The following is a 24,266-nucleotide window of genomic DNA, read 5'->3' on the forward strand; positions in this document are numbered from 1 at the left end:
ACTATTGTACGCTTCAAAAACAGCTCTTATATTTGAGTTTTTTTTAATCTGCATTCCTACATTTTGCATGGCTATTGTCATGCCACGTAAGAGTAACTTGCAGCTATACTTACAACAAGTAGCTCCTTACGTTATCGAAATTGGTCTGCATTTTCTAATAGTAGTCCAGTATATTATCAAAATTACAAAATAAAAGGAAGTGTTCAGTTACAATATTTCAGAGAAACGCGTTTAAAGGCTTCTTCAAAAAGAAGCAAATGTTCATTAGATTTCAAATGGATGGGGAGGTAAACAAATTGAAAACATTTAATAAGAGCTTTATTTGAAATATTACAACATATAAAAACCTATATAGAATTTATACCACTGTCTTAGAGTGGACAATTGCAAATACATGGTTAAAATCACATTTAGAAATTGATAAAACATCACATGAATGGCACTGCACAGACTGTCCATAGAAAGGCCGCAGAAGTGGCCAAGCTCTACACCAGCTTATGAATAACAAAATGTTTAAAATGGAGTGATGCTTCAGACGGATCCAAACACAATGAAAAATGTGCTTCAATTTTACAGAGTGATGGCTTTAGTCAGAGAGCTCCATTTTCTCCTGCTTCACAGGCTCTGAGAAAACACAAGAAATTAAAATGAGATACTCGTTTAGATCAGTGCTTTCAATTTAAAGAAACTATAGATACCTGTGGCATTCTCCCTCATTTTCTCCAGCACACACTTCTTGACCTCCAGGCCAATGGCTTTGGAGAGGGGTGGAGGAACAGCATTACCAACCTTAGAAAAAAAAAAAAGAAAATTGTTACCTTGTGTACGATTTTTAAAATGGATAAAAAAAAAAAATAAAAAAAAATTTGAGACCAGTGCAGAACACATACCTGTCTGTGTTTGTCTAGGACATTGCCAAAGAAGCGGTAGGTGTCTGGGAAGCCCTGAGAGCGTGCACATTCCCTGACACTCACCACACGGTGCTGCTCAGGGTGAAGGACACGTCCCTGGAGGTAAATAGTTTTTTTTAAATAAGTACATAAGGCATATGGTGTGCATTAATTCAGTATAAAATGATGCATCAAGACTGGTCAGCATATGGCATGTAGGCAATACCTGCTTTCCCATTGGCTCAGGATTGGTAACTGTAGTGCTGAAGAATCCGTCCCATTCCAGGCGGCCATACAGACCAGCCCAGTGATTATGGCGGTTACCCGTATGAGGCAGACACCAGGGAATCAGGGTGTTGAACTGCCTGTCTGCAGGGTCACACTGTTTTCCTAGTGTGATGACGAAGCAGAAAAGTCAGGACTACCATTCACTAAGTGCAACAAAAGCCCAAACTAGTATAGCAAGTGGACGAACCTTCAGAACATGAACACACTCCTCTCAGGGCACCGGTGCCACTGCGGCCATTCTTTTTGTCAGAGTGTGTGTAGCGAAGCTTTTTTGTGGTGGTGCCATCCCGCAACCGCACCTCAATATTAGGTAGATCCCTCCAGTCTGAACCAGGAGCCAGAGGAATGTGACGCATGCGGGCAGCAACCAGGGCACTCATGTCCTTCAACACAAATTAAACCATTACATGATTGCAAGAAGAGAAGAAGTTTCAGTGCATTCCCTCAGAAAACATTAAACACATTCAGCACGATAACAGCTTCTGCAATACAGTATGAAAGAAAGTCAGTTATATTCTGCATGCATCAAAATGTGTTAACTGGTTGAAGTTAAACTATAAATCTCTTTTTCCGGATGTCACAACACAGTCAATGACAACAGCACACAAGAGGGACTGACCTTGCAGATGTGGTCCCTGAGGATGGGCTGATACTGAGAGCCCCGAATTTGCCTCTGGAACCAGGACTGTGGCTCGCCATTGTAGGAAATCTCTAGTGCAGCAGCTCCATTGCGGATTTCTGGGAGGTCAGACATGGTGTCCCGTACTGTGATGGTGCGATAAATGCCCCCATTTCCACTGCAGAAACAAGTAAGTTTAATAAGATCAGAAACAGCTAAATAAATCGGGGTATGCGAACATTATAGAGAAAGCATTTCATTACCGAGTAACATTGCTGACATATTTCTTCTCATCAACCGCCACACTAAGAGAACATGCTCGCGGGGCAAACACATGCAAGGGTTCAGGGTAGCGGGGCAGCTTTTCACCAGGGGCTGCAGCCAGGATGATAGCTCTGCGTCGAGTCTGGGCTACCCCATACTGTCCAGCCTGCAGATACCAGGGTAAATGAGGTGCATTAAAGATGCGTTTCGATAACAGAATTTCTAAAATTGTGGTCCAAAGTTGAAATTAACATCCTAACCCTCAAACCACAATACTTTATGTAGTCAAGCACCTTATTACAGACATGGTTTCAAAATAGCTACTGTAACTGAGTCTTTATGCATAGGAAGATAACGTTTTCAAGGTATAAAAAAAAAAAAAAAAAAAGTTTGGAAAAGTCAGTTTTAAAACAAGCAAAACTCTGCTATACCAATTTGTAAAGGTGTAAGTTTATTTTTTTTATTTATTTTTATTTATTAATTTTTTTATAAAAGACAGTGCATCTTTGGATATCTTTTCTTAGGTTTACTGCTCCAAAATATTTTAAAATCTTTAACAAAATAAAATACTGTTCAAAGGGGAAAAAAATAAGATTTATCCAGACATTAAATAAGAATACAACTTAGAGCTGTAAATCGCAATATCATGATATTTTTATCCAAGGTTATCATACCGTCAGAATCTTATTTTAGCCCATGCCTAATAATGAATGAGATGAGCATAAGAAAATCAGATGAACGAAGAGTTTCTATAACTTGTGGAACCAACAGAACCTAAATTTAATTGATTCAGGAAAGCAAGTGTACGAAATTTAATTAACTCTATTTATCATCCACAGCAATTTATTGTAGCAATAAAGTCCAAGGCAAGATCAAAACACACAGATAAAAAGAATTACAAACCATTTTATAAAAGTTTCAGCTTGATGACAACTTAAGGCTGATTTATACTTCTGCGTCAAGCGCACAGGTATGCTACGGCGCAGCCTATGCGTTGACGCATAGCCCTAAGCCGTGGCTGACGTGCACCTCTTTAAAAAAAAAAAATAAATAATAATAATAATAATAAAATAAATAAAAAAAAATAAAAAAAATAAACTACACATCGTATGATGCATAGCGCAAGCTCTGTGATTGGTCGGCTTGGTAGCGCTGACGGGTCAGGGTGGGACCAAGAGCCCGGCAAACCCGAGAGAGATTGTTTACAAGTGTGGAGTCCCGTGAAGGAGCTCCGGATGGAAAGTTTTGTTTTGGGTTTACCTCATAGCTAAAGTTGTTGCATGTCCGTCGGTTCTAGCCGCAAAATGAGTTTGAGTTTGAGCCACTTGTACATTCAGGAAGCATTTAGGAAACAAAACTGCAGCGGGGAAAAAAAAAAAAAAAAAAAAAAAAAAAAAAACTCACAGGGACATTAACACCTCACTGCCAACTAGCGTTTCGGAAGTGTTAATGCAGGCCAACAGAGACAGCGCGCAGAAGTATAAATGCACAGCCACGCAAGTTTATACAGAAGTATAAACCAGGCTTTAGGGCTTGTAAACAGAGCGCACATTGGATGTTTTTAAAAATGTATCCCTGTGAATTTGTCAAGTGGTCTTTAAATTTCACATTTTAATAAATTAGGTTTTAAGGTGAGGGAGGCTTGAGAGTGGTTACATATTGGTCATGAATTATTTTTCAGTAAACAAATCGAGTCAACCTGGAGCCTTTCAAAAACTAAAATCAACATACAGTTAGTGCTATAGCCTATAACATATTCAAGAACAACATGCAAACAATAAAGTAACTCACCTGCAGCACACCAAAGGTGCACTGGTAGCCCATGCGCACCAGACAGCGCAGTGTGAGCTTCAGGACCATGGAGCGCTTAAATGACACAAAGTTCCTTACGTTCTCCAGCAGGAAGAACTTGGGTCTGTAGTAGTCACAATAACTGAAACAAAGAATTTACACAAATGGTAAACATTCTGCAGCAGCACATCTCCAAATGTTTTACAGGAAGTCTCATATTGTGCTGACCTCAGATAAGAAACAACCAGAGAGTTCTTGAACTTTGAGTATGTGCGCGAGTTGAAGCGATTCATTCCACTGAAGCCTTGGCAAGGCGGCCCACCGCAGAGCATCTCCACGTCACCCTTCTGTGGCAGCTTCTGTCCAAGAGAGTTAGTCTTCTCTCCAGACATTACCAGCTTCAGCAGGACGTTACAGTCCTCTGTGAAAACGGTCGTGCCTGGATTGTTCAACCTGAATGCCTGAGCGGCAGGGTCCCACATCTCTATTGCCCAGTGAGTCTCTGAGATGCCTGGTATTTAACAAAAGGTGCATGAGTAATAATTAGGGATGTAACGGTATCAGAATTTCACGGTACGGTAATACCTCGGTATGAATGTCACGGTACGGTATTTATTTAATCATTTACAGGAAAAAACAAAACTTATGAAAATACTCCAAAAAAGTGCCAAAAGTGTCAATGACATACAAATTAGCCATCAATCTGTAAGCTTTGAAACAGAAACTTCAATTTTAATAACAAAAAAATATTAAACCATGTAAAAAAATAAAGTTTCAATTTAGTATTGTTGAAACTCACATTCAACATTTAATCACTTACTTAGATAGAGATGGGTTTAAAGGAAAATCATCATATAAATATAATCTGGTAAAAGCTGGTATCTCTGGGTATTTACAATGTCCCCTGCAACAGAAAAAAACCCTCTCATTTGGGACTGAGGTTTCTGGGACAAGAGAGATATGACTTGGCCCAGGTTGACAGCAGTGGGTAACGTTGTGCATTGTCTTTCCCCCACTTGAGAGGACAAACCATGAGTGAGATAGAGGTCTCATGTCTGCATCAATCTGAACAGTGTGCTGACAACACCGCTATTCAGTACGCGTGCGACAACACAGCTGATAAGAACTCGCGCGACAACACCGCTATTCAGTACGCGCGCGGCGACAACACCCGCTTTAGAGTTTTCCAGCTCTTTTTTCATCCCCGCTTCTAGCAGCACACTCCATTTCCGCATTACTGGATCTGTAGCGACAACAGACCGCAAGGGATGATGGTCAAGCATGGGCTGATGGGAATTGTAGTTTTCGCTACCTCCCGTTCGCTTCATTCGCCTGAGCAAATTTTCTCAGAAGACCTATAGTTTTACTGAGTCATGCGACTTCGGTAATATCAAACAAAATTAATATTGCGGTATGACGGTATTTACAATACCGTTACATCCCTAGTAATAATACATTGTGTAACACAGTTCTATAAAGAGACTCAATGGAAGCCAAACCTGCTTGATGGAAGCCCTCAGACAGACCACCACAGCCAGAGAATACATCCAGAGTGCGCAGTTTGGGAACCACTGGCTCTTGTGGCTCCTGATCCTGTGGTTCTTGAGGCGCTGCTTTCCCTTTCCCTTTTCCTACAGACAACCATGGTACAAACATTTAAGCTGCAATTTCTCCCCACATGCAGTTATGATTGTGTTCAGATATTTAAGCCATCTTGAATCCACGATGGACCATTTTTAGCTTAAAAAAAACACAAGAGCATACCTAGAAGTTTCCATTACTTATTTTAACATTACACTTGACTTACCTTTGCCCTTTCCTTTCCCTTTGCCCTTATTCACAGCAGATCTAGCATGATTGGGAGGATCCTCAAAGCTCTTGGTTTTGGCATTGTATGCCTACAAAGAAAAACATTAGGTAAGTCATGGCAGAAAATCTTTTCAGCTGCATTACGAGTACCATTGGCTGCTCCATTATAGCCAGATTTTATCATTACCTCAAGGAAATAGAAGCGATCGGGTCCTTTGTTTGAATAGTCCTGCACACTTTCAACCAGATCCTCTGCATACTCAACACGACAGCGTGTCAGCACCTCAGTCATGCTGACGGTCGCCTCTTCGTCACTCCAGTAGAGTTGGTTTATGTCAGAATGATATGCTCCCTTTGGTCCCTTGTGAGTGTTTTCAGGTCTGAAAGCAAACAAGTTTGGGAAGAAAAATAGTATTGAACTCCCTTAAGGTACAACCTCAAAACCAGACGCACTGGTTGGAATCATTCCAGAGAATAAAAGAGTCACCTGTAGAATTTATAGAGGCGCAGTTTGATCTCTGTGGTGTCTGGCTTTCCATTGCTGCGCTTGTTGCAGAAGATTTCTTTGATGCGCCCAATGCGGAAAGGCTGAGGAGCATCCAGATTTGAGCCTTTGATGTAATCAGAGGACTTCCTGTAGTATTCAGGGTAAAGATCTTCATCAACGTCATCTTTTCTGTGGGAACGCTTCACCGGGCTTGCAGCCTTTACCCTAAAAGACAAGAGGTCCATTTAATAAAACCACTCAAATAGAAATCCCTTGAGGCAGTAAATAATAAAGAGCTTACACAAAGTTAAAGGCCTCAGGTGGTAGGTAGACACTGTCCCCTACTTTGTACTGCTCCCCCTTATAGTTCACCAAACCATAGAAGACTTTAGAGTCACTCTCCTCATCCTCTAAGGGCTCATAGGCATGGGGAACAGACTCAGCCTCTCGTTCTTTGTTTCTGGTGCAGCTGGCACAAAACCTAGTGAAACATAGCATTTTATAGCACAAATACAGAACAGGTGTCCCATTAAAATAGGTCAAAAGGGGCTCTTACTTATACTTGCAGTCCTCAGAGGGTGTGACCTTGGGAGGAGTCTCAAAGCGAGCACATTCACCTTCATACTGGAGCTGATAAAAGAAGCTTTCACCATCATCGTCAATCACTTTGATGTCTTCATCCATTCCACCCTTCAAAACAATAACAGTGTTAAAACCTCTGCCCAGTTTGTTAGACACAAACACTGCCCACACTTTGGCGTATGTACCTCCATATACCAGTTTTCAGATGGTGCCTTGTAGAAGACGTTGACCTTGCCATGGATAAAACTTAGCTGCATGTCTTCACACTCATCCACTAGGAAGAGCTCAAGAGGGTCTGATGACTCTCCAAGGACCGTATCAGTGCCACGGCAGAACCAATGGGCATGAAACATCTTCTCACCATCATCCCACAAAGCTGTAATCCTACAAATTTAAAGAAACCAATGACTTACTAATTAGAGAGTCTAGTAAACATGTTAAACCTTTTGGTTTTACAAAAGAAATTGCTTTGATAATTTTACCTGGCCAGGTAGAGAGGATGTGATGGGTCATCAGGGCTCACAGATACACAATCTCCCACCTCCAACACCTCATTTTCCACACGCACTTTCATGTAATATTCCTTCTTTCCCTCAGTCTGAAAAGATGACGGCAAAAAAAAAAAAAAAAAAAAATTTAAAGTCTTCTAAATTTGGGAGGGGAGAAAAGTCTCCAGCCACATGAAAGCTAAAAGGGTTAGTAGCACAACTTGACAAACTAAGGCAAAAACAGCAAAAGCCATGAAACAAAAAGGAGTTTACCAGCTACAACAACACCATTTCTAAAAAATTTGAAGACTACAGTGTTAAGATTTTATTTCCCTAATACTGCATCGGATTATGGACCAATGACCAAACAAAAGTAGAAAAATCTACTGTTTTGCAAATACCCATTTGAGTAGACATGGCCATAGTCCTGAAAAAAAAAAATAAATTAAAAAAAAAAAAAGTTTCCGCTGCCAGATAAAGATTGCATACCTTTAATGGCTCACCAACCCAGCTGATTTTATTCTTGGTTTGTTTCTTCTTCTTGGTCTGAGACATTTTCTTTGTATCCTTAACTGGCAACACATCCTCCTCATCCATGTTCTCATCATCCTCAGCTTCTTTCACTGCCAGGTTGGGACACCTGGATGGACAAAACAAACATTAGGCTTTAACCTGGCAAACAAATCCAAAATCATGAAGTTCGATATCACCAACAGGATCTGCTTCTCAAAAGGGCTATTCTACTGTTTGGTTCAGAGACCAAGTGTGCTCTGACCTTTAATAGTTCAAAACAACAAACCTGGAATCACCAAATATTGTGCAATCAACACAAGGTTGATATATTCATGATGTGCCTAAGGCCCTGTTTATACTAATGCCTTTTAGTTTGAAAACGCATAAGTTTAGCTACGGTTACGCCAACTGTCCACACTACGCCGGAGTTCGAGCGCCGAAAACAGAGCGTTTCGAAAACGCTGGAGAGGCCGTTTTCATTCTGAAACGCTGGTGTTCCGTCTTAAGTGTGGATGAGCAAAAACGGAGACATCTGAAAATGGAGGCTGGGCTGTAGACATTCGCCTCTCTGATTGGGGCTTTTCCTCAATATTAAGTAGCCTAACACGCACAGTTCAGTCCTGCATCCTCTCCTTGCAAGTTCAGACTTTGCAAGTTTGATCAAGGCTGCAGTCTATTCTTCTCAGTTTGATATGGAAAACAGACTATACCGAGGACACGGGTAAATCTTCAAAGAGAACAGTGTACTGTATAACTTCATTCACCCTGGCTATGTTGTTTCACTTTCTCAACAATAAAATGTAAACATGATTTAAGGAACTGCCTATTTTCATTTTGATATTAGCAACTTAACAGACAGCAGAAATGTTGAGGTGTCGTGCTGCATGAGCGTCATCTTCACTGTGTGGATATTTATAACAAAACGGAGCCTATAACAACTGCCTCCTTTTAATTTCAGTTAAAATACGAAACATACCCTCTCTTTTGCTGAATATCAGTTTTAATAATCGATAATGGCCATTACAAAAATATAACATACAATAAGTTGATACATTATAGCAAATAAAGGCAAGCGATCAGTCAATAATACAGAATAGGCTACGTGGTTACATTGATCAACTTATCTTTGCGCTTAGCCAAAACACGTTACCTGAGAACAAGTAGGCTAATATATTCTAGTGACCAAAGTCAGGGAATATGTCGTTAGATAAAGACAACAAGATGAATGAAATATCCCGTTTAATAAATATAGTGAGATTAGATCCAGCAGGAGATGCTTGATGAGAAGTCCGACTAGCACAGCTCTCATCTGGGTAGATGGGCTGCAGCGCTGGCCCGAATGTGTGTGTGTGTGTGTGTGGTCACGTGATGTGCGTTTTCAGAATTTTGGTGTGGACGGAGAGCTGTTTAGAAACGCTGGGTAAAATGCGAGTGTGGACGCGGATCGTTTTCATTCTAAAACGATGTTTTAATACTAAAACGCACTAGTGTAAACGGGGCCTAAAGGTCAACAACTAGGAAGTTGTTTAAGACAATCAGATATCATTGTAACATTTAATCTGAGATCCATTTAATATACATGCCTAGGTAAATGTAATGCCAATTTAAAATGGCATGAGTATAGACAAAATTGGCACTATAAATAGTAAAAACTATTAAAAACCTTAATTGTTGAATGACATTTAGCCTCATTCAAAATGTTAATCATTATAATATAAAAACAGAGAAAGCAAAGAAAGGCCTTTAAAACATGGAAAATACAAAACTGCTGAGGAGAATGATTACGCAACAGCAAAGACTGCACAGTAAGCATACCTCCTCTTCTGACAGGCTTGTTTACTTCTGCCACTGCCTCCAAACTTGATCATATCCTTACAAGCTGAACACTTGCCGCAGTCTGGAGCTTGACACACCTGAAATACCAAGGTCGCCAATCATCATGCTTGCATTTCAGTTAAACTGTGCCTGCTATTTTCAGACAACCAACCTCACAGACGCCACACCGTTGTCTCTTCACACCTCCATCCTTATTGTTCTGGTCAATCTGATCAGAGAAGAATGTGTCAAAGATCAGGTAGACCAGTTTAGTGGTGGTGGCTTTAGTCGGGCCCTTGTTGTCCTTTTCAATCTTAGTGGGATGGCGGACGGCTTGTCTTCTGGCTGCTCTCCTGAACAGGGGAAAAAAAAAAAACATGAGCAGAGCAAACAAGATACAGAGGGCACAAATAAAAGCAAAAAAGAGCCATGCCTTTAATGCACAAGACACAATGGATTGAGTTAAGACAAAGAGCTCTGAAGTAACGAAACCCATTTAAACTGAAAAAAGATGTTCAGATTTCCCAAATGGACAACTTAAACAACAGGGTGCCAAATTAACATCTGTTATGCAGATCATGCAAGTCAGGAAGGTTTAAAAAAAAATAAACAAACAAGTTCTCATGTTTTTGTTCTCCTCACCCACCCATTTCAGCTAATGAAGCAGTTTACCACCAACACAGGCGACTGCAGTTCAGCATATGGAAATATAAATAACCAAGCCACACACTCTGCAGAAACATCAGGATTTACATACCAGTACAGCTGCCTGCTGCATTAGAGAAAGTTAAAGGACCATTAGAAACAAATATCATGGAACCACAACTAAACCTCAAAATCTTAAGTCACTGAATTTTCAGACTTGCAAAAAAATAATAAAATTGTGCAAACCTGTTATCTAGTACCAAAATAGCAGCTCCCGCATTCACAAATTGGTTTAAGCTACATGAATACATTATATGTCCTATGAGAAACACCGATAGCCCTCCCTGATGGTCCACAATATTGAAGCCCATGCCTCATGCAGGATAAAATAAAAACAAATTGGTTTCAGTTGCTAAGAGAACAGTTTGAGGTCTGCTTTCTGGGTACCAGTATATCGAACCCACCATTACCCAGTTATCTCAGTGAAGGCATTTAAGAGACCACCAATTCTAGTAAACTCACCTCTTGCCCAAAGTAACACCAGCCAGCTTGATCAAGTCACGCATACATGGAGTGATTATAATGGGTTGTTCATCAGAGTCTCCAGCCTCATCGTAGCTCTCGACCTGCTCTACCACAAACTGGGCATGGCGCAAGAGTGTGTCTTCTGTGAAACGGTTGAAGTTGAGCCCCGCAGGTGGGACAGTAGTCTAAAAAGACAAATAACAGGTTATCCCACAACTTCTAAAATGGGACAAGTGGCAAAGAACTTCAACACTCCCATAAAGTGTACCTCTATTTTGTTCAGCAGGTCCTCATATGTGGCATCCTGGTTTTTCTGAAGAAATTCAACTACAATTTTGCTCATGTAGATCTTCTCCTGCATCAGAGCAAAAATAGCAGAGTACTCCTCACTAGGGTCCATTAGGATATAGTCAGCAAAGGCTGTCGAGAACAAAAATGAAACTAGTTGAATGGCCATGCCTAATAAAACTGGACAAGGATAAGAGTGAACTTTGCTTTGAAACATACCTGTTGTGAAGCCAATCAAAGCCTTCTCCCCTCCATCAAAACCAGTGATCCACCAAGCATTGATGGGACCAAGCTTTTTGGCAGGAACCCCACCTGAGAACAATTTGAAACTATCAAATACACAATGCATTTAAAATAAAAAAAACGTCTGTATTCATCGTAAAGAAACTGGCACGTACCATCCATGCATGGGTTGTCATCATAGATGGGCTTTACAGCACAACTAAAGTACAGTTCCACATTTTTCTCAATGAGGCCAGAATCAAATGGACAAAGATGACCACGCTTATCATACACACTACAAATAAGAGATGATGCATGGTCATTAGTAGGGGGTGAGGAAGTAAAACGTTGATCAGTTTGAGTCATCTGTCTCTTCTTTACCTGAAGTTTGTGATCTTGTGCTGAGGAAGATCTTCATAGCTTTCAAAACCATCCTCATTTGAATCAAAGAGGGAGAGACGCTCATCGGTTAACATCTCTGGTTCATCCAACTACCAGAGACAAAATCAAGCATAGCATTCAAGTGCACAGCCACTACAAAAACTTAACTTATACAAAACTTGTACAAAAAAAAAAAAAAAAAAAAAAAAAAGTGTAGTGAGCTCACAGCATCATCAGGATCCCCTTGAAAGAACTTTAGGTCTGAATCATCCAGATACTGCCTGCAGTCAGGACATTTCGGCGGAGGAGTCTAAAACAAGTTAAAGATGTTGTTTAGTTATTAATTCAAGTGGCAAATCAAATTGGAAGTGAAAAGAAGCGTCACCTTTGCTGTTGACACAGGTTTGAGGTTAGCAGCATTCTCAGCTTCAGGCCTTAGAGAGGAACAACATAAGGGATCATAAACCTCATACTACATTTGGAAAACGGCTGTTTTCAAGTTTTACTTTTACATCATGGTACTCACTTCTCATCTTCAGTTTTAAGGCGTTTCTCTTCACGGACCTTGAAAACCCCAAAATAATATACTGTTAAATTAATTTTCATGAATTTAATAACAATGAATTGTAAAACGACCTGACCTCCTCAGTGATAGTTTCCTCAGTCTTAATTTCTGTGTCACCATTTGCTGGTTCTCCATTCAGCTCATCAGACTTTCGTTTTGGGCTATTAAAGAATGAATAAAGGCCCAATTATTTAACAAAAAAAATAAAAAATGATAATAAAAATTTATTCATACATCTTGATCACAAAACTACCATATCAGACTGCAAATTAACAAAATCTGCACAATTTAAAAAAAGTACACCAACTCTAAAGTAAAATCGTTAACTTACACTCTAGAAAACATTGACACAATAGTTTGTTGCTTTCCAGTGTTGCGTGTAACCCTGGAACTGGCTGGAGATTCTGTCAAAACAAGCGCAATTAATAAAATAAAGTACACAACCTACATCCAGCATATAATGCAGAGATGCCACATATCAAGAGCACTTAGAAGCAATAAATCCATGCAGCTCACTCTTGGGCTCAGAGTCTGCTTTACTGCGACGTCCGCCCCTTCCCTTTGGGGCACTGGGAGACTTTATAGCGTCTCCTTCGTCCTGAGTGTCCATGGCTCCCTCCTGCTCGCCATTGTCTTTGTGAGATCCATTTTCAGAGAAGCCATTTGAATGTCCATTCTGCTCCACTCCATCACCCTCCTTGCCAACTCCCAGAGCTTTCTTCAGTACAGCCTTCACCTCTGACATGTAAACCTCCTGAAAAGAGGCTCAAGTCAGACCACTTGTTTTCTAGAAGGGAGCTCTGAAAAGGCAAAGTAACTCACCGTGGAGAGCTCAGAGCTCTTTAACTTGTCCTCAAGGTTTTTGAGCTGGTCCTGAGTATCAGCGAGCAGGAACTCCTGTAGTAACCTGAGCTTTTCTTTTACACACTCCTACACACACCCACACAAAAAAAATTTAAGTCAAGCCACAAACTCCGAGAAAGCAGAGTTCACCGAATAACTCAACTTTAAGACTTGCAATATTTAGCATGTACTTCACCTATGCTACATGGGTTGTACCCCAAATTAAAGACTGAAACCACCTTTTTGTCATTAGGCATCATTACGAGAGTAGGGATGCAATGATAACCGATTTCACTATCAACCGCGGTTTAATTCGTCACTGTAAATTAATCGTAAAGGCTTCAACAACGGGTTTCTCCATAGAACAAAACTGCTGCAACTAAAATTACACCAACAGTGTGCTAGATAAGTTTCAAGCTTGTACACAATACGCATGCACACTGGATCAAAGGCTAATTTTCACCATGGCTGAGGAGGATTTTAACTAAGGGCCATTCACATATGCCATCTTTTACATGCACAATTTCCAATGGAGGCACATGGTTTCAGAGCATAACAACACTACTCCCTGACCTGTGGAAAAACCCGAGCACTTCTTCAGAGTGAGTGGGATTATGGACAGTTGCAACACCTCTATTAGTTTATAGGAGTGTTCAATTCCTTCTGGACCCTACTTCAAATGTATTTTGGGCTTATGCAAACCAACAAATATGTTAAAGAAATATTTCACCCAAAAAAAATGTAAATCACTCCATAATTTACTCACTCCTTAAGCCATACATTCTGCATACGACTCTGACAGTCATGCATAATGTGCATTGTCACCAACACTTGAAGTTGTTAAAAAAAATAATAAATTGTCCCAAGACAAGAGTGGTTATCAGGACAACAGTTTTGGTACAAATTTGAAAGGTTTTTATCCAAAAATCTGTACCCTGAGGATGGTGTGAGGGGGAGCAAGTCATGTGTTGATACTTTTTTTGGGTTAACTATTACTTTAAGGGTCTTAAGTTTTTCTTTCTCACCTCTCACATATGATCTCACCTGGGTAGATCAAACACTCCGACGTACAGATCACAACACACTTGATTAATTCTTCCTTGATTTGAATGAGGCGAAAGGCGTTTCCTTCAGCAATCGTTAAAACTTTAGGATTAATCTACATGTATGAAAGCATTTAGGCTTTCCTGTAAATATGACAAACGGGGTAAGTTATTCAGGATGTGGTGAGTTTTCATAGGTTATTAAAAGGCGTTTTCACGTTAAAGTCTGCTGATCATGATACAAAGATGTTAAGTTGCGTAACGGTTCATTAAAATAATCTGGCTGTGGCAGTTGCTGATTCAACTGGTTTGTTATTTCACACAGCAAATCCAATGACGCAAGTACTGATGATTCTCTCCAGCCAATGAGAGAGCTGCAGCTTTCACACGTCACATTTTGAGTAACAAAATGGCTTACTTGCAACCTTAACTAAGGTGCTAGTAAAATGTGACGTACAAATGGCACCATTTTATTTTGGTTGTCTTCAAAGTGCATATTTCCTCTTGTTAACTCTTTAACTGCCCACTTTACCAAATGGTTGACCATATTTTGACTGTTTTAAAAAATGACTGTTAAAGTTAAAGAATTATTGTTTTAAATAATGGTTTACTCACAGCATTGCTGGTTTACAAAACAAAAAACAATCCTGTTGCAATATTACACTATTTTACTGTTTAAAAAAAAAAAAAAACTAATAAAACATTAAATGAGAATCTGAAAGAGTTTATGGCATCCTACTTAAAAGTAATTTAGTATTTAAAGTTCTTTTTTGACTTTAAATAAACTGGTCTTGCACTTCATGTTTTCTAACTATTTTTTTTTTTTAATAGTATTTCATGTAATAATTCCGATAATTTCACCATAAACTGACATTAACCATTTGGTAGAGGTTGATGTTTTCGAAATTATGGGATGTGTTGAAAGGACTGAGTTTGTCTACATTGGGAGTTAAGAAATGCAATAAAAAAATTCTTGGTGAGGCAATTAAAAAAGCACCCTCAGAACTTTCAGTGTAAAGGCATTAGTCTTACTACTTGAACAAAATAGCCTTGAAAAGAGCACAAGTATACAAACTGAAACGTTTATTAATGATTTATGCTGTAAACTGTATAACAAAAGCCTCTTTACAAAATTGTTTATACAGTTTAAAAGGCCAACAGTTTAAGAAAGCCTTTTGCCAGATGCACAACAACTACACGGTTAAACTGTACATTCTGAATGAAAGGGATGGTCTTATTTTGTGTTAGTGTGGACATGCAATAAGTAACCACCTAATTTCATTTGAACTCATTATACGCAGTACATGTTTACCTCATCTGACAAACTGTCTCCACCTTCATCCAACACCTGAAGCCTAGAAACATAAACAAACATCCAATTAGCATTGCACAATCACCACTTCAAGTATAAATAACATTTAATAAACGTTGATAAATCCAAAATTTGTTGAACTGGACGCATTCATCTCAACACATTGTTGGACAACGCGAGTAAACAAACACGCATGGACAGTCCATATTCACGAAAACCACTTCAGATAATCGTGTCTTTAAGAAAGTACACTGAATTCATTAGTATTCCGTGGGTATAACTGTAATGACTCGTGCAGTGATTGAGCAGAGGGAGACAGGAGGCGGGCAGGGCTTCACTAGGACACATGTGTATTTGGCGCCAAATGCAGTCATACTGACACCTGCGAGGCTGTTCGCATCAAAACAATCAGCAATCGCCTGTTTTACCCACGAAACGCGAGCTGGTGGCAGGCAGAACGTTCGTAGCTTGGCTAAATGCTAACAATAATAAAAACACAGCATCTCTTTTCGCTTAAAAATGGCACACATAAACAACCGAACTGCCGTTTTGTGACGTGATCAGTCTGCAACGCGAAGCGTGTAAAGCCCGCGAATGAGCAAGCGACCATCACAGTGGCATTAAAAGCAAATACAGCACCATACCGTTCTTTGACATCCTCTGGCAGAGACAATGAGGTCTTGGTAGGCATTTCAAGTTCGATTTTGATCAAAGGAATTGACTACTTAAAAACACGATTTAAAACAACAACAGATAAAAGCGGTTATTAATATGTGACAGTGCCAACTGCAGCGTGCGCTGGAGAGGCTCAACGGGCTTTATGAATTGTCGCTAGCAGCTGAGAAATACGCGCGGGCCGCCTTTTCGCGCGGAAACGCGGGTGAGTCGGACGCTACCATTCATTTAAAGCACGGGGATGGACGGTATCAAAGAAGTTGTGCGTTTGTGTTTCGTTTTAAAATAAATCAGTGAGAGTGTTGTGAGTGTATGTGGGTCTAATTCGGTTTATTAAATGTATACGTTAAGGGTAAAGGAATATCAAATATTAAGCTCATTTCAAGGTTTATTTTCATGTTCACCCCTTAGGAGATTCAACCATTACGGGATGTACCACATTTGCTTTGCCTCAGGGGTGCATATTTGCCCATGAATTTCATTAGCTCCTTCTTTTTTATTTTTTTAAAGCACATAAAGTAGTGTTGACATGTATACAATTAACAAAAGATCAACAATTAACGTTGTTAACTGAAAGATAACTTCGAAAAGAGAAAGAAAAATAAAAGATATAAATTCATTAACGCTTCCTGTTGAAATATTTAGCTCCTCCTGCGAGTCTGCGACAACAAAACTGTGACATAGTTCAAAATAAGTTAATACATTTATTTATGCAATAGAGACACTTAAACAACAACAACGAATGATAACTAAATACAGTAAACAGGCATGTCAAATAGAAAAAATATCCTAATGGTCTACTTTGAATGCTTTATATGACTTAAACGAATTTTTTATTTAAGACTAGTCACACTTTTTCTGTCACCACCCATATCTTTCTTTAGGCCAAACAGGGGCCTGTACCATGCAGCCAGATTAGCTGGCTAGCTAGTTAAGTTTCAGTTCTACTTACAATTATAGAATATTATAATAGAATATTTCCCTATTCCTGTAAAAAGAAAAGAGATTTTCTAAGGCGGACACTATTGAAGTAAGAAATAGATACCTGTCACTTCCCTTGTTACCTAAAATGAAAGAAGAACACTTCAAAACAATTAATGACATTTATCCATGTAATATGTAATGAGTTTTCTAGAATAAGAATTTATTTAGACAGTAATGCTTGTATTTTCTGCTTGAAATATTATATATATATATATATATATATATATATATATATATATATATATATATATATATATATATATATATATATATATAGTTGTACTATTTGAAAATCCTTATATGAGTGGTTGATAACAAAAAATGTAATGTAATACCTGCTTTTGGCTATCACATTGTGAAATTTGATATTTTTATGAAAAACAAAGACATTTAATTTTTGTGCAATTATATGTTGATTGTAGCAACATTTTCTATTCACAAATGTAGATTTGGTAAAGCTTCTCCTCGTGTCAAAGCATTTAAAATAATTTTTAACATTTTATTAAAATCCATAAAACAGGGGAAAAAAAGTGCCTCAAAGCTTTCTAAACTTTTGTCAGCTTGAATGGATTGACCCCCCTGAATTTATTTTCATTTGAATTAGTATGATTTAAGGTCTTATTTATGCTATTATTATTATTATTATTATTATTATTATTATTATTATGTACTTTGGTTTATTTTATGCTGCTTGGATGTAAGTTATATATGTTTAAAAGTGGAAGTTAAAAATGCCTGTTTGTTATTTGAAGGTTAAATAATAATAAAGTTCACCAATTCTGGGTTTTAGGTAGCAAAAATGTAACTCAGCTCGGCTGCTCCATAATAATATGACAACAAGAAAAGGAGTGATTAAAGTCAAGCTGCCTTCATGCTACCTATAACCCTGTGCAAATTAAACTGAAAATTAACTAGCTAGCCAGCCAATTCAGCTTCATGGTGCTGACCCCTGACATTCCCTACTTTGATTAGTCCTATGATCACAAACCTCATTATGCAGTGCATGTTACTCCAACAGATGGCGCAATAGACTAATAGATCTGATAAATCCAACCTTGTCCAGCAGCACACCATGGTGCTTTGAGTATTGGAAGTAACATGTTAAACTGTAAAGAGACGTTTAAAGGTTTGCTTGAATGAAGTCATAGTTAATAAGCTGAAATTCTTCACCTCACTCTTATAATCTACCAAAACTCTGAAGACAAGTTAAAAGTGTAAAAGGTTGTTTAAGTGGTGTCAGCAGAACATAAATAACCACCAAGGCTCAACTCATTAAGTCTTTCAGCAGCAATGTATTGGAGTTGTTAAATATTAAAATAGTAAGTCTGTTATATAAAACAAGCTACACTGCTCTGTCATAATCCAGACCACTGATTTATACGTTTTCACAGATTTTGTAGGGATTAAATTATCTTAGTAAACAACGGTTTACTCATGAAGGCAGACAGTTTGCATTTTAATATACCTAGAAGGTCATATGAGTTATTTGGAGATAATTTGTGAGTTGACAAATCTAAACCAGCCAATCAGGCTTTGTTGGAACCTGATAATTTCTTGCAGGAGTTTGACGAATTCACTTTTGTCTACTGCAGTGGTTCTCAAACTGTGGTACGTGTACCACTAGTGGTACGCAGGTTTCCTTCTAGTGGTACGCGGAGGAATGAAATATGTCATGTACATGCTACATACATTTAAATATTTATCAAAAATGATGTAAATAATACCATTTATGACATATAGCCTATATTTCTGAGGTAATCTGCCATGTTTTTTAACTGTGCAGAGTTGCTTTACTGGGCACACTACGCTACTGTATTTCAATACTGCTCATTTTGGTGGTACTTGGAGAGAATTTTTTTTTCTGAGGTGGTACTTGATGAAAAATAAAAGTTTGAGAGCCACTGCTCTACTGCCAACAGTTAATAAGACATAAAAAAAGCTTTAATCCATTGATGTGTTCTTGTTAGTTGTTTGGACAGAATGATATCTGGTGTGAATATCTAAATATGCTTCATGAATATCCTTCACTCATTCATCATGACTTTTTTTGTGGACTCCAGCATTGAATAACAAATTAACTTTGTTAAATACACACTAAAACTGAATTTGATTTTTTTTTTTTTTTGGTAATTTCGTTTCATAAATAATGTCTTAATTGCCACTCGAAGTCATATGCATACACACACACAGATATAGATAAGGGATTAAAGGATAGTGAGTAAGTGAGTGTAATTACTTTTGCATTTTGTCAGCTTTCTTCAAAACAAATAACAACACTTTGTTATTTTTAATGTTTTTTTTTTTCTTGCCATAATTGACACAATAGCAAAAAGGTGGCAAGTCCTGCTTTAAAGAGCATGAAACAGATTTTAATGAGACCAGCTTTTCTCTCTACTTTTTCAGGTACTTGAATTGCTGTAATTGTTTTTCCACCATAATTGACACAATGTCAGGATGTTGGCAAGTTCTGCTTTTGTTAACTTATTGTTAATTTTTGGTCGTTGTTACTTCTGGTTAATTTTGTCAGCTATTTGTAGAGCAAATTATAGTATTTTAAAACTTTTTAATATAAATATATATATATATATATATATATATATATATATATATATATATATATATATATATATATATATATATATACATATACACACACACACACACACACACACACACACACACACACACACATATATATATATATATATATATATATATATATATATATATATATATATATATATATGTATGTATATATATATATATATATATATATATATATATATATATATATATATATATATATATATATATATATATATATATATATATATTTATTTATTTATTTATTTTTGCCATAAATGACAAAACCTTGAATTGCTCTTGTTGTGTCATGGCGATATCATGTGATCAGCATGTACATGTAATTTGTGACTGACTGGAACTCACCATGAAGTATTGTGTATTTTACAGTTTTTCTGAGTGGCTTTGGTGCATTTCTCACAACCCTATTTACATTTGCACAACAGTTAATGCATTTCTCAAAACAATTAGTCATTTGTGCACATCCTAGTAGCAGATTCTCATTCCTCCCAACAAATTGCGAACGCTTTTGTACATGCATCAATTGCTTTCATACAACTCTCTGCTGTTTTATAACATTATCGTTTGTTTTTCATGTCAGTCAAAATGAACTAAACTTGTGAATGCTGAATAGTCATTCCATATAAAACTAGCAGTCCTCATTTCATTATCTGAGTCATATGAAAATGTTGAACTTGTCAAAATCTGTCAAGCTAATTAAAAAAATGTATAACTCTTTTTTTTTTCCTTAAAGTGTCTTCTGAATTGAACAATTTAATTAATGATTTGCAGACCTGTGTATGTTGTTTGTTTTAGTTCCAATATGTACTGTAATATTGTTTACAGTTGTGCACAGCTCTACCCAAAGGAAATTTGTTTGTTGTAAAAAAAGCATGTATTTATTCTTTTGCACAATGCTGTCAATAAATTAGAATGGCAACGGGGCAAATGCAGTAAAAATGTGAAACATACATATTCAGTGTCTTGTACTCAGATACCTCACTAAATGCAGTGATGACTAGTGACTTACTGTAGTTTTCAAATGGGTAAAATAGTAGTAACAAATGTGTAAATAGTATATACTGCTGGCTTGAGCATTTTCAAAAATCTGACTTTTTGCACTGGAAAAGATGTACAGAGTAAACTAATGATGTTATAATGTCATCATATGTCATAATGAAAATATGACAAAGTCATTTGACTATCTTGTTCATAAACAATAGTGTCTGGACTTTTCATCTTAATGACACTGACACTTTCTTTGACATGAATACTTGCTTTTGAGCACTGAGCTGGTGACACGAATTTACTGGTTATTAACTATGTTTTGAAGTTTGTAATAATTGTTTTGAGAAATGCATTAACTGTTGTGCAGATATAAATACTGTTGTGAGAAGTGCACCAAAGCCACTGAGAAAAACTATTTGGGATCTTACAGTTTTTCTCAGTGGCTTTGGTGCATTTCTCACTACACTATTTACATTTGCACAACAGGTCATGCATTTCTCAAAACAATTAGTCATTTGTGCACATCCTAGTAGCCGTTTCTCATTCCTTTTTTAGCATGATAATGTTTTAGCAACATTTTCATTTGCTTTTGTCATGTCAGTCAAAATGAACTAAACTTGTAAATGCTGAATAGTCATTCTATATAAAACGAATAGTCCTCATTTCACTACTTGAGTCTTTACATACAAAAATGTTGAACTTAATGTCAAAATCTTTCAAGCAAATTTTATAAATCAAATTTAAATCTTTATTTTCCTGAAAATGTCCTTAAAATTGAACAATTTGATGAATGATTTACAGACCTGTGTATGTTGTAGGCTCAGTTCCAATATGTTCTGCAGTAGTGTTTACAGTTGTGCACAGCTCTACATAAAGGGAGTTTATGTTTGTTGTAAATAAGGGTGTGTTTATTCTTTTGCACAATGCTGTGAATAAATTTGGATTGTAAAGAGCAAATGCAGTAAAAATGTGAAACATACATATTTAGTGTCTTGTACTCAGATACCTCACCAAATGCAGTGATGTCTAACTTCGCTTTAGTTTTCAAATGGCTGTGCAAATAGTATACAGTGCTGTCTTGAGCATTTTCAGGAAGTTTCACCAAAATCTGACTTTTTTGCATTAAAAAATGTAAAGAGTAGACGTCATATTGAAAACAAAAGTCATTTGACTATCTTGTTCATAAACAATAGTGTCAGGACTTTTCATTTTGATGATACTGACACTTTGTTTGACATGAATACTTGCTTTTGAGGAATGAACTATTCATTTTGAGCAAGTGACGCGCTTTTGCAGGTTATCAGCTAGCTTTTGCAGTTTGTACTAATTGTTTACTTACTTAAGTATAAAAAGCATTTCTTTGGCTGACCAGAAGATGGTGTTCTTGTACAGTAAGTATATACTGCTTCGTGTGATCGTCAGTCTTGGGGGTCTTTTCCAAAATAAAGTTTAGTTCTTACCCCAATTAGACATGACTGAACCAGCTAATCAAAGCTCTTTCTAGGTACACTAGAAACTTACAAGCAGCTTGTGAGGAAGAAAGTTGGACCTAAGCTATGCAGGACACCAAATAGTATCTGGATGCAGCCTTTATGATGCAAGCTGAGATTGCATCACCCAGCGATGCAATGTCAGACACAATGCACTCAAATGGAGTGAGTGACGTCACTGTGATGGGTAGGGTTAGGTGAGCCTGTTAAAAAACATTGATTGGACACCAGGTCTGCATCCAGACCCCACTCAGGACACTGGCCCTTCATGACCGAGTTTGGACACCCCTGTTCTAAAAACATCCTTGCAGGTGTGTTGAGGCAAGTTGGAGCTAAAATCTGCAGGACACTGAAGCTCCAGGACCAAGTTTGAAACCCCCTGGAGTAGAGAATGGATAGCAATCATGCAGATTATTTGCTGCATGGCTAAAGTTGCTGAATTAATATGCGTTCTATTGATGTGTGGTTTGTAAGGATAGCACAATATTTGGCTGAGATATTCGAACATCTGGAAATAAAGTAAAATATAAAATAAATATTGAGAAAATTACCTTTAAAGATGTCCAAATTAAGCTTTGGGTATATTTTCATTAGGGAACGTACAAAATGTCTTTATGGATCTTTTTTTATTTTTGAGAATTTTGACAAAATATCTATTATTCATACAATGAGTCATACAATGTAGTATTGGCTATTTCTACAAATGTACCCATGCAATGTAACGCTAGTTTTGTGCTCTACGTCTACTGGCCACTTTATTAGGCACACATTAGTACCAGGTGGAACCCCTTTTGGCCTTCAAAACTGCCTTAATCCTTTGTGGCATAGATTCAACAAGGTACTAGAAATATTCCTCTGAGATTTTGGTCCACATTGACATGACAGCATCATGCAGTTGCTGCAGATTTTTCCTTGATTATCCATGATGCGAGTGTCCTGTTCCACCACATAACAAAGATGTCCTATTGGATTCAGATCTGATTACCGAAGAGGCAATTTGAGTACTGTGAACTCATCGTCATGTTCAAGAAACCAGTCTGAGATGATTCACGCTTTACAACATGGCTTGTTATTCTGTTACACTGTGGTCATAAATGGATGGACATGATCAGCAACATTACTTAGGTATGCTGTGGAGTCGAAACAAAGCTCAACTGGTACTAATGGACCCAAAGTGTGCCAAGAAAATATTGCCATATTCTACTGTAAACCTTAAAGATGGTTGTGTGTGAAAGTTAAACAGGTGTACCTAATAAATTGGCCGGTGAGTGTATAAGCTTACATAAAGCAGCTATTCATGCTTATTTTGAGTCAAACCAAAAGTGTATCAGCCTTCTCTGGCTGACCACTAGGTGGTGGTATTGTAACGCAGGTAATTTGCAGCTTTGGGTGAGCGTCTTCTCCAAAATAAACTTGTTCTCACATATGCCGGGGTGGAGTGGGAGTAGAGAATGGATCTTAATCACCCAGATTGTACTGAAAACGGCGATATATGTTTGCAGCTGTTTGAGCATGGCTGATGTCACTTCCTGCTAACTTCTGGCCATATTCCCAGCTGTGTTGTCTCCCAGGGCGGGTTGCTGTTCCCACCCAGAAAATCTGGATGCTTGACAAACACCAGGCCAGACCGTCTTTGAGCCCACTCCTTCAAGGTTCACAGACTTTTTGAGCAATGAGCACCTCCAGCTTATGGTCATGCTGTTCCAGCCACTGGCCTCCCAGGCACCCCTTTCCCATAATGCCATTCCTATTGATCTCATCACCCCCCCCCCCCCTCTTCTACTAAACCCTTCGGCTAAACATCTGCCTTCCCAGAAAACCTTGGAACTGGCACTTATTGGTCTGTCAGAAATCAAGGCCAGCAGATCCAGGCAATATTGTTTGCAAACAGATTCATGTCAAAGCGAGTCTGGCCTTAACCGTGTTGGTGCATGTTAGCATTTTTTTCATTGTCTGTTTAGATTTCTGCAATATGTGGGATAAAGTCTCCAGCGTTCAGTTTAACACAATACAGCGAAATAAAATGCGTAGTGGCAATAATTATCCCTGTCACGCACACAACAGCCGCTTTTAAAGGTTATGCTAAATGCACACGATTGTTATCTGGATTCCAGTGAATTAGCAATGACATTTTAAATGAACACAAACAAGCAACA

The 24,266-nt window shown here is 37.9% G+C and overlaps 1 protein-coding gene across 2 annotated transcripts; it reads right to left on the bottom strand.

Moving 5' to 3' along the window:
• Positions 1-301: 301 nt before the first annotated feature.
• On the bottom strand, positions 302-16,219 carry dnmt1 (DNA (cytosine-5-)-methyltransferase 1). 2 transcript variants are annotated; one of them, XM_087242087.1, is made up of 35 exons: positions 16,015-16,219; positions 15,371-15,413; positions 12,995-13,102; positions 12,689-12,926; positions 12,504-12,576; positions 12,249-12,333; positions 12,134-12,171; positions 11,993-12,041; positions 11,834-11,917; positions 11,608-11,717; positions 11,403-11,521; positions 11,224-11,316; positions 10,985-11,136; positions 10,714-10,901; positions 10,304-10,318; positions 9,719-9,899; positions 9,547-9,644; positions 7,708-7,858; positions 7,213-7,328; positions 6,916-7,114; positions 6,705-6,838; positions 6,450-6,629; positions 6,149-6,373; positions 5,849-6,041; positions 5,660-5,750; positions 5,352-5,483; positions 4,081-4,363; positions 3,853-3,994; positions 2,061-2,227; positions 1,798-1,975; positions 1,366-1,561; positions 1,117-1,280; positions 891-1,007; positions 699-789; positions 302-624 (listed from the first exon to the last, which is right to left on the bottom strand). In XM_087242087.1, the coding sequence occupies exons 1-35, from the start codon at positions 16,059-16,061 to the stop codon at positions 587-589; spliced, it is 4,518 nt and encodes a 1,505-aa protein (XP_087098213.1). In that variant the 5' UTR covers positions 16,062-16,219; the 3' UTR covers positions 302-586.
• Between the last annotated feature and the right edge of the window lie 8,047 nt (positions 16,220-24,266).

This window comes from Danio rerio, chromosome 3 (assembly GCF_052040795.2).
Source record: "Danio rerio strain M-AB ecotype USA chromosome 3, GRCz13ab, whole genome shotgun sequence".
Lineage (NCBI taxonomy): Eukaryota > Metazoa > Chordata > Actinopteri > Cypriniformes > Danionidae > Danio > Danio rerio.

Excerpts from the sequence above, each read along its gene's own strand:
- dnmt1 (XM_087242087.1), bottom strand. The coding sequence starts at position 16,061 with ATGCCTACCAAGACCTCATTGTCTCTGCCAGAGGATGTCAAAGAACG. Across the intron at positions 12,577-12,688 it reads AGCAGACTCTGAGCCCAAGA|AATCTCCAGCCAGTTCCAGG; the intron begins GTGAGCTGCATG and ends TTGTTTTGACAG. Across the intron at positions 11,918-11,992 it reads AACCTGTGTCAACAGCAAAG|ACTCCTCCGCCGAAATGTCC; the intron begins GTGACGCTTCTT and ends AACTTGTTTTAG.